Source organism: Micropterus salmoides, unplaced genomic scaffold, assembly GCF_014851395.1.
Source record: "Micropterus salmoides isolate LMB-PRFRI ecotype aquatic unplaced genomic scaffold, ASM1485139v1 Ms_hic_scaffold_2, whole genome shotgun sequence".
Lineage (NCBI taxonomy): Eukaryota > Metazoa > Chordata > Actinopteri > Centrarchiformes > Centrarchidae > Micropterus > Micropterus salmoides.
In genome coordinates, this window is record NW_024041150.1 from 37,007,898 (window position 1) to 37,020,707 (window position 12,810).

The 12,810-nt window shown below is 38.6% G+C and overlaps 1 protein-coding gene and 1 long non-coding RNA gene across 2 annotated transcripts; both read right to left on the reverse strand.

The window, feature by feature from the left end:
- Positions 1 to 1,089: 1,089 nt before the first annotated feature.
- On the reverse strand, positions 1,090 to 7,456 carry LOC119913263. The gene is made up of 9 exons (XM_038732656.1): positions 7,355 to 7,456; positions 7,134 to 7,197; positions 6,164 to 6,201; positions 5,707 to 5,891; positions 4,529 to 4,615; positions 4,112 to 4,350; positions 2,373 to 2,477; positions 1,910 to 1,969; positions 1,090 to 1,287 (listed from the first exon to the last, which is right to left on the reverse strand). Exons 1-8 carry the CDS (start codon positions 7,425 to 7,427, stop codon positions 1,939 to 1,941), a joined length of 822 nt encoding a protein of 273 aa, XP_038588584.1. The 5' UTR covers positions 7,428 to 7,456; the 3' UTR covers positions 1,090 to 1,287; positions 1,910 to 1,938.
- A 399-nt stretch (positions 7,457 to 7,855) lies between these two features.
- On the reverse strand, positions 7,856 to 8,362 carry LOC119913264. The gene is made up of 3 exons (XR_005446423.1): positions 8,280 to 8,362; positions 8,017 to 8,114; positions 7,856 to 7,921 (listed from the first exon to the last, which is right to left on the reverse strand). It is a non-coding gene; the product is annotated as an uncharacterized LOC119913264 (long non-coding RNA).
- Between the last annotated feature and the right edge of the window lie 4,448 nt (positions 8,363 to 12,810).

The window sequence follows — 12,810 nt, forward strand, 5'->3', positions numbered from 1 at the left end:
TACACATTTGTAGATAGTGAAATATTTGCGCACCATAGTACACATTTGTGGATTGTTCTCTGTGGGTTACAAATATTAAAGTCCAATAAAGGTTAGGTTCAAATGTATTTTTTAACATTACTGCATATGTTGGGCAGTGTAGCTCTGATGCTGCAGTAACGCGACGCACACGCTGCCTGTGTGACTCCGGGGTTATTGAACTACAGTATATATTTACATATTTACACACATACAATTGATGGTGGAAGAAGTATATAAGTAAAATACTAAAAGCACACTGTGAAAATACAGTATTTTTATTTTTAAGTAAAAGTATTATCAGCAAAATTTACTTGTTTCATTTGCAACAATTTCATTAAAAAAATTCAAGTTTACTGGAATTCAGATTCATACTAATAAATTCAATTTCAAATGATGCTATTCAGATTCAGTTTTTTTAATGCAGTTATTCAAGTTGAGCAATTCAAATTCATATCTAAATTATTAAAATTCAGATTCCACAAATATTAGCCCATAGACTGCTCCAAAAACTGTTGAGTAGCTAGAGAATGACCAACATGATCACAAAAAACTTTGTAATAGCCTAAATAGACGAGTTGTTTTTTTCATTTATTATATCATAAGTAACTCTTTACAGTTTCTCTCTCTATATACTCTATAGCTGTACCAATAAAAAAGGACCTGCAAGGAACTTGAAAAGACAAAGGACACGGGACAAAAGACACACACCTTGGTTCTTTTAGTTTATGTTTTATAATGAAATAAGTCCCCTTTACATTTTATGTACTGTAATTTACCCCTTTGTATACTTAAAAAGTAACTATAAAAGTAATATGGGACTGTTTAAATACGACTGCAGATGAAAAGTAGTTTCTGGCTCACTGGCATATTTTCAGTATTCCTGTCAAATAAAGTAAGACTAAACCTCTTTTTAATAATAAAGGTAAAGAGGAAATTTATCAGTTTGTTCATTATTTTTTCTTTTACAGACAAAAAGTAAATACAGTAAACAAGCTAATAATATCTTTCAATCTAACAAATGATAACCAAAGTTTTTTCCTCCACATTCACAAGAAAAACTGCATCCAAACAAGTGTAATATGATTTAATATGCGCTGTCCCTCAACTCTTTGAGGTTTGCAAACAAGGTCAACAGGAAGTAGAACACTTAAAAAAACATAACTCATTCTTGGCACAATGTATTGTGGTTACAAACACACTTGTAGGAGAGAAGTCACTTCCTTGATCGTGGTGGAGAAGAGGTCTGTTAGTTTGTCTGGGAAAATCCTGAAAATAGAGAGATTCAGTTGAAGGTGAGATGAGTTATCTAATGTCCTAAAAAAATAAATAAGAATCTAATTAAATGGCTTGTTAAATATTTTAAAATATTACTACTAATAATTATATTTTAGTAGTAGTAATAATAATACCAATGATACTTTAATTGTAATATTGATAATCTATATATCTTTAACTTCTATTAATACTATAACTAGTACCTCTAACCCCCACTACATTGACATTAGCTGCACCCATGCATATACTACTACAACTTCTACTACTGATAATTTTACTATAGTACAACTACTCTAGTAATACTGTTACTATTACCACTACTTCTTAACCCTTTTATTACCTCTCTAATATCTCTAATAAGTATTGGTTAGGGCTGGGCACGTTAATGCGTTATTATCGTATTATGCTTCTATACACCGTTCATCCAAATGGATTAGGATCTTTTACACCCCCCTTATGCTACTTCTTAAACTCCTAGTGCTATTACCATTGTTGTTATTATTATTATTACTGTTACAACTTCTACTACAAATCCAGTTATCTCACACACTATTTGTTGGATTGTAAAAAAATAAATTAAAAAATATATGTAATTTAAGATGTAATGACTCACCTTCACCAGGGGACACACCCTGCTCCTCTTCATAATTTTTCATCCTCTATATCACAGTCTCTGCAGCAGAAACACACATGTTAAAGACCCACACTGATCAATAGGGCTGTACTATTAATCCAAGTAATAATCCAATATTTTAAATTAAATATTGTCGTGCTACAAGTTAACTAAGTTACATACGTTGAATAAGTACCGTTATTGAACTTCATTTAAGTCATGTAGGTATTTTAAGCCAAAACATGATCTTTTTTAAAACTTTGGTGACTAAACCTAAACAAACTTCAACATTGGAAAAACGTTAGTTTGATTTTGAAAGTCTAACCAGACCTTACATAGTTATTCTTGCAAATTTGACTGCAAAGCCCTGCAAGTACAAAAACAGTGCTACAGGGTCTTGACATAGTACCCATATGTGGTGCCCTGATATGAGAACAGGATAGATCCATCATCAGATTCTTACACAGCCTTGTAGAAATTCTTCTGGTTCATCATGTGCTCGTGGAAGATGTTAATGGCTTTAAACACATCTATCTGATCCTGGTATTCCTCTAACACCTTTCTGTACCTGTCTCACACACACACACACACACACACACACACACACACACACACACACACACACACACACACACACACACACACACACACACACACACACACACACACACACACACACACAGAGTAAAAAGGATCAATTAGGACAACATAAAATAACTACCTAACCTCCTTTACCTGACTCTTGCTCAAACCCCATAGGCTCACAGATCTGGGGCCTCAGGTCAGGAGGGACTCATTCACTCTTCTGTGAAGCTGCTGAAATCAAACAGACCAAAACTGGAAAACTGACACTCAAAGTAGAGTGATACTCAAAGTAGGATGTCCTACAAAATACTATCACACTTTCTGGTGTTGCCTCGGGATCCCCCAGTCAGAGGATGAGAAGACTACTTCAGAGAAACCTATTACTGAAGCGTCAGCGTAAGCTATTTGTGTGAAGACCTACTTGGGTAAAGACCAGCGAGTCTACCTGTGCAAGTCCACTAAGCAAGGCCCCCTACAAGAATAGCTTTTCCTTTTCCTAGGAACACCTACTCGCTTAAAGCTTCTGGTAACAACTACAGTCAGGCCATGTCTCTAGGAATGACCATCCGTATCAGTCTGTTTTTAAGAGTGGCCACTCTACTGAAACGGCTCTTCTGTCTGTAACAGAAGCCATATAGACTGAATGGGGACACTCCCAGGCCCCCTCCAGCATCCTTGTGTGAGTGAAAAGCTGATCTGTTGTTCCACGACCAGGACAGAATCCACATTGTTCCTATTCAATCGGGGGTTCAACTGTCGGCCGAGACCTCCTCCCAGCACCTTGGAGTAGACTTTACCAGGAAGGCAGAGAAGTGTGATACGCCTGTAATTGGTACACCCTTTCTGGTCCCCCTTTTTGAACAGTGGAACCACCACCCCAGTTTGCCACTCATTAGGCTCAATGTCCCAACCTCCACAGGAATACTAGAAAATCTCTGCCGAAGTTGTGAGTTGAAGATCTCTCAGATAGATACCTCTTCCAAACGTTCCCAGTTCATGACTCAGGCTCCATCTACAGTACTGCATTTGTGTTTAAAAATGTTTTAAAACAAAAACGATCTCTATAAACACCAGCGTTTTAGTTGCATTTCAGAATTTATCTCTGTCTATATTAAAACAACTGAATGCACTTCAAGTGGTCTTCACACACAATGGGCATAAGCGTGCTACTACAGATGAAGAACTACACTAGAGATTTCTTTGCATGGAGCGACACCGAGGTGGAACTGTTACTGAAAGTAATACGGGAGTACAAAGAGACTGTGGTGGCGAAAAACAGACTGGGAAACCTCGCAAAGTAAATATGGCGAAAACTAAACAATATTTGAATAAAAATACCAAAACAAACACTGTCAATAGCATTGTGTTTTTTCTTTGCAGAACTGACAGGACCCAGTTTTCAGACTTCTACGTTTTAGGTCTTTGGATTTGTCGTATTAGGCTGGGCAGGAGGTTTTGAAACAATTGCATGAGTGTGAGGGAATTAAAATAAATTGGTAAGGAAGTCAGAATTGTGTTAACATATATATATTTTTTTTAAATTAAACAATTATGAGAAGTGCCCTATTTTTCACTTGAGACCCTGCCCCCTCAAAATGTCTGTGCACGTCCGTGTACCTGAGAATCCAGGTGACCTCCTTCAGACTCTCTACACTCCACTGCTGGTAGATGCTGCAGGCCTTATCCTCAGACCCAGACACCAACTTGGAACCAGGCTTGGGCTCAGCCAGGAAGTCCCGGAGGCAGGCCCGGGCCGACAGAGCCACCAGCCAATAGATCGGCTCCTCCAAAACCACAGAGTGGAAAGACTGCAGGGCGAAGTGGAGCCACTGTGGGGGAGGCGAAGTGAGGGGGCTCTGGAGGAGGACACAATCAAAAACTAAATTACAATATTATATATTTTTTATATAGCTTTATATTTCCATAGGTGTATGTTTAAAGCGAATGCATATGCGTAAAACTCCTTGTATGTGTAAAACTACTTGGTAATAAAACCGTTTCTGATTCTGATTTATTCTAATCAAGGTGTCTCACCTGGTTTCTGCTTCTGTAGTGTTTGAGTGTGTCCAGCAGCAGTGATCTTGTGTTCTCATCTGCTTCCTGTAAACTATACATCAGGGTCTGCAGGAACAAAAACATGACGCTTATATCTCCACCCAGTCACACCAGTTCAACTCAGACCTGGAATTAAAATCACCTTCACAGCAGTGCAAACATCAAGTCACTCAAATCATGTTTGACCATGGACCCCAATTTGAAAAGAGTCCCAGGATCACCCATTTGATAGAATTCTGACTTTTAGATGATTTATTTCAGAAAGTATATGAAATCCATTAACAATATAGTCATACATTCTGTCACTGTGTTACTTATGGATGTATTTTTTCCTGGGGACCCCCTGGAACTCCATCAAGGACCCCTGGAGGTCCCCGGACCCCTTTTTGAGAACCACTGCTCTAACTAACGAGCGAATCTAAAGTCTAATTCACCAGGAGACAGTTTCCCACGTGGCTGGCTGCCCCTGCCATCATTAGACTTGTATAACAAACTGCTCCAGATTTTTTTTGTCCCATAAAATCCTTTCTTGCAGGCTAAATCAATACAGTGACAAAATACCGGTGGTCCACAGGATAGTAACATGGGTCACGTTAGCAGGTGAAGTAATGTGGAAAGATATACAACTATAGTATTTGGCACCGGATAACATTAGCAACTGGTCGTCATTAACTAGGAAGCTAACATTATCCAACCTGAGCCAACTAAATCTCAATTACACAATATATTTTCATGTTTTGCAGTGATGGTAGTTCAGGATGAAAGCCAACTCTGGGTCGGTTTATATGTCTAAGACAAGCGGAGGTCTCTCCATGACTCAAACGCCTTTTTGATGTTGATTGAGTTTTCGCCTGAAATCAATCTGATTCTTGTTTGGCCTGACGGGCTTCAGCACATGAAACTTTTTTGGTGTAAACGAGGGTACGATGCAAGAGAGAGAGTATCAGCTGAAGTGTAAAGTTTAGAGTTTTTGCATGAAAATCTTGGAAACATACAGACGGCACCAACAGAGGCTGAAGCAGAGGAAGGAAACGAGAAAAAAATTACTGCTGGAGAGAGCTGAAAATCATGATGAGAGACTGATGAGAGACTGATGAGAGAGTGGACGAGCATCAGAGGATCAGAATTTAGTCTAGTACAGAAAGAAAACCTCTGACCTCCAGTGTGCTGCTGACACTGTGCAGATAGAGCGCCTCCTGCTGGATGAAGTTGTTGTAGCAGCGCTGAGTCAGCTGACCGGACTGGAGCTCATTGAGGAAGGAGGACGAGCGGAGAATCTCCTCCGCCAACAAGTAGCTGTTGCCCCACAAAACATCAAACAGACTCAGACCACGAATGATTCCTGAGACAGAGGGGGAAAAAATCTAAATGTTATTGCTATGTGATGTTTAATAGTCCTGCGTTATATTAAGAAGTGTTTCCAGTGTTCAGTCTATCGTACAGTTAGTGACTGGCAAAAGCTGCCAGTGGGAAAGATCTGTAAAAAGGTAGTAAGTGGACTTTTAGTTGTTGTTGATTGTTTTGTCAAACTTTTATTTCCAAAGTCAGACATGGCCCAACAGTAATTTCTTTGCCATACGTACTGGGATGCAACAACAACCAGTAAACTGTTACCTGGTTTCCTGTCGCTGGGGAGGATTTTAGAAGAGGAGCTGGAGATAAACAGAGGAGATTACAAACAAGCACTTAATGTTTGAGTTAACACACGATGACAGTGTTATTCACGAACATATTCACATGTTGTCGATCATCAAATATCAGGACTTTGCATTTTATTTTCATACATTTGCAGTCTAAAGCTTCCACAGGAAACTGATCTAGAGTGAGCAGGTGCCACTGCTCCAGATCTGTTCATCTTTTCATGTTCAATTATTGGACAGACTCTGATGTTTCCACAGCATCTAATAAAACATGTTGGATTTACCTGAAAAGTTGTCCCTGCTGAAATTCTTTAACTGACATGAAATGTGAAGAAACAAACTACAAACAGCTTAATACCACCTTTTATACATAAATATGTCGCACATCACTGCACAAACTGTTATTTAAATAACATACTGTACATATTCTTTATTCTTTTTATACTGTTTTTAAATATTTTATTGTCAGTTTTATAATTTTTGGGTGATTCTTGACTTGCAGTACCTGCTTTATCTTTCTTTATAACTTCTACTTACTATTTTTGTTGTTGCACCAAAATACCAGAAGCACATTCCTTGTATGTGTAAACCTCTTTGGCAGTAAAGATGATTTTTTAATCTGATACTCAACAGATTTTGTGTCCCTTAAAGTAAATTACCTGAACACTTCCACTAACATTGTTTTCAGACTTCTTCTTCTTCTTCAATTAGAATTTAAAGAGGTCCAGTTAGAGAAAATTTCACCAAGCAAAGGTCCAGAACATCAACTTGCGTTATCATTCAGTAGCCTACCATAATGTATAGCCTAGTTGTATCAACATGTGTTTTTAGTCAACAACTGACTGTCAAATCAGATACTATTTCAACAATATTTACTGTCAGTTTTCACATAAAACTGAAGGGATAATAAATAATAACTACTCTAATAATAAATTTTCGCCTACCTGACTGTGGTGGAGCAGATGTAGAACCTGAGCTCTCCACAGGGGGCGCTGTGCAGCTTTCCACCTGAGCACAAAACACACAGAAGGATTTAGTTTTTAAAGAGGAATAATGAAGTATTGTGCAATTCAAACAGCAAATCGTATGGCATTTGATTTCATATTAAAATAATAATCCATTTATAAATTACATCGATCCATTCAGTCCTTGTTTTTTCTTTTACTTTTTGGTTCCATTTCCATGCAGGCTCCGCCCTCGCTGGTATTTCCCTGCCTCTGCTTGGTCCAATCACTCATCCTGAAGGGCGAGTCGTCGCTCCAAAACCAGTTCTATAGATGACAAAAACAAAGAGACAGGTGTCACTTTGGGCTCTGGGTAATTGAGATAGTATTTCTCACAGTTATTAAAATGTTTACATATCAAACAATCAATAGATTAATGGAGAAAATAATCAGCAGATTAATTCATAATAAAATTAATCATTCGTTGCAGTCAGATACAACAACATTTTTAATGCATGATGTTTACTTGGAACAGAGTATGTTTAATGTGGTATTAGAAAAGTTGCTTAAGCATCAAAGTACTTCCTCCTCCACTGGAGAGGTGTTTGTTTAAATAAAGTCCTGATATAAGAACAAGAGCACAGCACGCTGACACAGACACCATACCTGCTGTTCCTGGTATCCACCCAGCCACACAGGTGTGTGTGTGTTTGCTAGCAGACGACAAACTGTCTCTCCTCTGGTGTGTGAAGCGACGCCAGTTTACCAGCTGCCTGAGAGCACAATAACTAACACACACACACACACACACATTAAACCACATTGAAGCCATGTATTGAATTTTCTATTGTATAAACTTAAATGTGTTGTATCTTCAGTTTACATCGGCAGTGCTCCAGGAGCTCCACACAGGGTAGAAAGCGAAGCATCTCTGACCAAACAGGAGCCACCGAGGTGGGCATGAAAAGACCTGCTCCGTCCCTGCTGACACGTTATTTAATTATTAAGTTTGAAAAAGCAATTTGAATTACATATTTATTCAGTATAATGAACAAACCCACTGTGGAGACGAGAAATGTCATTATTATTTATGTGTAATGTTATTTATGTGACTGACAGGAATCTCCATCTTACTGTTTTTCTTACCTGAAGATGACAGTGAAGCAGACGTCTCAGTCAGGAGGACAGTCAAGACGAGAGGAACTAATAGACACACCATCATTTACCTGTAACACACATATATTTACACTATAGCAGAGACACTTTTTAATATTTACCTTTTTATTTATTTATTTTTTATTTATATACTTTATTTTAAGTTTTACTGTTTTATCCTGTTTTAACTGTTTTAACCCTATGATCGTTATTTTGTTTTTGTAAAACACTTTGAAACCTTGTTAAGAAAAGTGCTGCATAAATAAAGTTTACTGGTACTGTAAACAAAAAAAGCCGAATAGCTCTTTTAAACTTCAAAAAGGAAGTTGGGGAAGATGAAAGGAGATAAGTCAGACACACCTGTGAGCTGGAGGAAGTACAAACAAAAGCAGCATGGAGGAGAACTGAAAGAGGAGTGAGAGTATCTAGAGGAGAACTTAAAGTCTTAATCCAGTTTTTGGGCATCTAGCCTCAAGAGAGAAAAGTAGTGAAGTAGCTACAATTATTAAAAGTGGCATCAAGAGTGTGCATTACCGCACATTTAACCCTCAACCTAATGACACCTGTTTTTATACTACCCAATCAGCAGGGTAGCTGATTGCCTGAACAGAACTGAATTAATTCATTAAAGTTATCAATACAATTTCACCATTTATAAAAAGTATTCTGAATAAACTAAAGTTTTCATTCAGCTGAATAAGCTTCAACCTCAGGAACAGCTGTCACATGTTAAGGCATCAATAAATTTACAGGAAATACATTTTTATTCAAAAGAACTTTTAACATTTCTATAACCTACCTTTAACTGTTAATACTACTTTAACCTTAAAGTAGATTACTTTAAATTAGTAAAATACTGAATTAAGGCGCTTCATTTACTCACCTACTGTTAGTAAAAGTACTTCTTACACCATTGAAGCATAAAAATGTGGAATCTTCATCATCTTTTACTTATAAAAATAAATAGTTTTGACGTGGAGTACAAACCAGAGTTCAAAATTTCCTTTAAATTGTTAAAAAAAATTTAAAACAGAAGATTTTTCCATGTGAAAAATCTGAAATGTCCAAATAATGACATCCGCTTCATCTAGACTACAAAGAGCCTAATAAACAACACTGAGAAGTACAGAACACCATAAAATAATCTGCACCTTGATTTAACTTCAAAGATTAGAAAATTAGGAGATATCGAACATTAATAAACAAGTTTTACTTTAAAAAGCAACTCTTACCTGCAGTGAGACGAATGCTGACTTTCCAGTGTGACGAATATGAAATGAGTTCTCGTAAATTCTTCCTGGTGATGCGTCAAAGTGCAGATTCTTTCTCAATAGATAGATGGCGTGACAGGTACTTCCTGTAGTGGAAATTCTACATTCCTGGTGAGAGATTAAGCAAATAATTCAGGTAAAACAAACTGTTGAAGAATTTATCACTGCCATCACACTTTATACATACTTTAAATGAGCCTCTGGGGGCCTGTTTAAGAGCTGCTGTGGGGCCCTACATAATAAACAAAAAAAAAAAAATAAAGTGAGGAACACTCTTTCCCCATGACTTCAGCTGGTTTGTTGTTTTTCATTGTGTTTTGCCTTTGCCTTCCTTTTCTCATTCTGCAGCGATGTGTATATTAAAACCAAAAAAGGTTAGGAACGCTAACTTTTCACATTTCTTTTTTAAACTTTTCTTTTAGTCTCGAGCATTTTTCAGGCCAGTAACCTACTTTAACTTAGCTCCATTAGCATTTTTCCTTCATTACAACTAGTTTGTTATCTACAGTGTATTTTCTGAGTTTTAATCGGTGCACCTGTGCCACATACTAATGAGCTGGGCAGATGCAAGAAAAGGGGAAAAAAAGAGACATTCAGGCAAATACCTTCTCAATTTAAGGTTTTGTTGTTCTACTAATTTAACTCAAATCCAGTAACTGTGCCACTGGTGTTGGAAAGCAGCCTGCGTCTCTTTTTCACAAGCTGCAGAAATACTTCCCCTTTCCATTAATGGCATATTAAAAGTGTATTTAGTCTCTGCAGTATAGAAGCCCTAAGAAGCCATCCATTTAAATATTTATTTTACTCCAATTTCATTTTCCTCATGATCTTGAGATAACGAATGTTGTTTTCCTGTGATAACGTTAAATGGATTCCCCTGAACAAGAAGCACAGGAATTTCCTCTGCCTGGAAATGATGGCGAAATGAAAAGTGCACAGGTTGATGGATGTGGACCAATCGCCAGTCTCTCAATAAGAACTTTGTTGAAGAGGATTATGCAAAAGTTTTTTAAAAAAGTCTTCCATGAGGATTAATTAACTCCATAGTATGAGTCATATGCTCTACCAACCGAGCTAACCAGTAACACTGATACTGGTAGTGAAATGACCATTAAACTACTGTGTTAAATGACTGCTTTATTGTATCAAGATCACATGAAAATTATCCCGTTATCACGGGAAAACAAAGTAAAAAAAGGTTTGAACTGATGGCCGCTTAGGGTTTCCGTACTGCAGAACAAATGTAGGAAACACACTTTTACATCTAAGTCATATGATCAGTTGATTAAAATATTTTATTAACAGAACCATCTCGTTGCACACTGTATGGCTTTCTGTTTGCTGGAATTATTTTTTCTAATTGGCATTGGTTGCTATTTGTTTTATGGCATTGTGAATAAAAAGTGTCAGCCCCAAATCATTTCTGTACACATTTCCTCTTCCACCTGTCTCTATTATTCATGACATGTGGTCGATTTGCAACCTAATAATATCCTACTAGTAATGCTTATAATCAGTTATTTCTTTGCAAGCTCTTCAATAAATGTACACATCAGAAGTATTAAAGTGCTGCAAAAACTGTCACTTTCTCCACGTGGGTCCTGAAGATGCAGGAAGACAATCACCAAACTGTCAAAGAGTTACCTACCAGTTTGTATGACTTCATGTTGATGACTCTTGGTTTGTTTGTAAAAAAAACAAAAACAAAGATAAAGTGTGAATAATGGGGGTTAAGCGTTGCGAAGAGTATCAGGAACAGATGCTACACTGCTCAAAAAAATAAAGGGAACACTTAAACAACACAGTGTAACTCCAAGTCAATCACACTCCTGTGAAATCAAACTGTCCACTTAGGAAGCAACACTGATTGACAATCAATTTCACATGCAGGTGGAAATTATAGACAATTAGCAAGACACCAGCAATAAAGGAGTGGTTCTGCAGGTGGTGACCACAGACCACTTCTCAGCTCCTATGCTTCCTGGCTGATGTTTTGGTCACTTTTGAATGCTGGCGGTGCTTTCACTCTAGTGGCAGCATGAGACGGAGTCTACAACCCACACAAGTGGCTCAGGTAGTTCATCCAGGATGGCACATCAATGCGAGCTGTGGCAAGAAGGTTTGCTGTGTCTGTCAGCGTAGTGTCCAGAGCATGGAGGCGCTGCCAGGAGACAGGCCAGTACATCAGGAGACGTGGAGGAGGCCGTACGAGGGCTACAACCCAGCAGCAGGACCGCTACCTCCGCCTATGTGCAAGGAGGAGCAGGAGGAGCACTGCCAGAGCCCTGCAGAATGACCTCCAGCAGGCCACAAATGTGCACGTGTCTGCTCAAACGGTCAGAAACCGACTCCATGAGGGTGGTATGAGGGCTCGACGTCCACAGGTGGGGGTTGTGCTTACAGTCCAACACCGTGCAGGATGTTTGGCATTTGCCAGAGAACACCAAGGTACGCCATTAGGTAGCGAGATGAGATCCTCAGACCCCCTGTGAGACCATATGCTGGTGTTGTTGGTCCTGGGTTCCTCTTCCTGATACTGTAGAGAGCAGTCGTGCTTTTCCTACTCTCCCCTCTTATCTTGGCTTGCTCCTATTTTCTGTCTACTTTGGTCGTGTGGAAACTTTTCTCTTTCGACCACCTGCCTGCTGTTCTCCTGAAACCATGAAAATGGAATTGATCAACTGGTCACTCAACGCTATTGACAATATTTTCACCTAGAAAGGTGCTTCACCGGGTGAGCCTAACTGTCACAGTGGAACATTCGCTGCAGGCTACGCTCGTGACTCGTGGGAGACCTGGCAAGCGGTTTGCTTGGATGTTTTATCTGTGGAGGACATTGAAGATTTATGGATAATTGGAATTTTGTTAGTGGGCTTCCTGATTATTGGGCTTGGAATCTCCCTAATATGTCAAAATTGGTAAGACAGCCACCAGTAAATTTACCCAAAATCTGTCTGGGGAACTTAAAGAGTGCTTAAATGGGGTGAATGAAAAGCTGAAGGTTTTACATCAAAGGGCTGATCAGAACGGTGAACTGTTTCGTAACATCTCCGTCTGTGGAAGCGCAGAGGAGGATTGACACCATCGGGGCGCAGTCTGGTGAGCTGCTGAGAGTAACCACTGATCTGACAATGAAATTAGAAGAAATGTTGAAATCACTACATGAACTGGATGCACATATGACGCTGAGGATGAGAGCGATTGAAGGACACTGATCTGGATAAATGTTACCGAATCAACCTAAATTGGAT

Excerpts from the sequence above, each read along its gene's own strand:
- LOC119913263 (XM_038732656.1), bottom strand. The coding sequence starts at position 7,427 with ATGAGTGATTGGACCAAGCAGAGGCAGGGAAATACCAGCGAGGGCGGA. Across the intron at positions 6,202-7,133 it reads ATCTGCTCCACCACAGTCAG|CTCCTCTTCTAAAATCCTCC; the intron begins GTAGGCGAAAAT and ends GTTTATCTCCAG. Across the intron at positions 1,970-2,372 it reads AAGAATTTCTACAAGGCTGT|AGACTGTGATATAGAGGATG; the intron begins GTAAGAATCTGA and ends TTTCTGCTGCAG.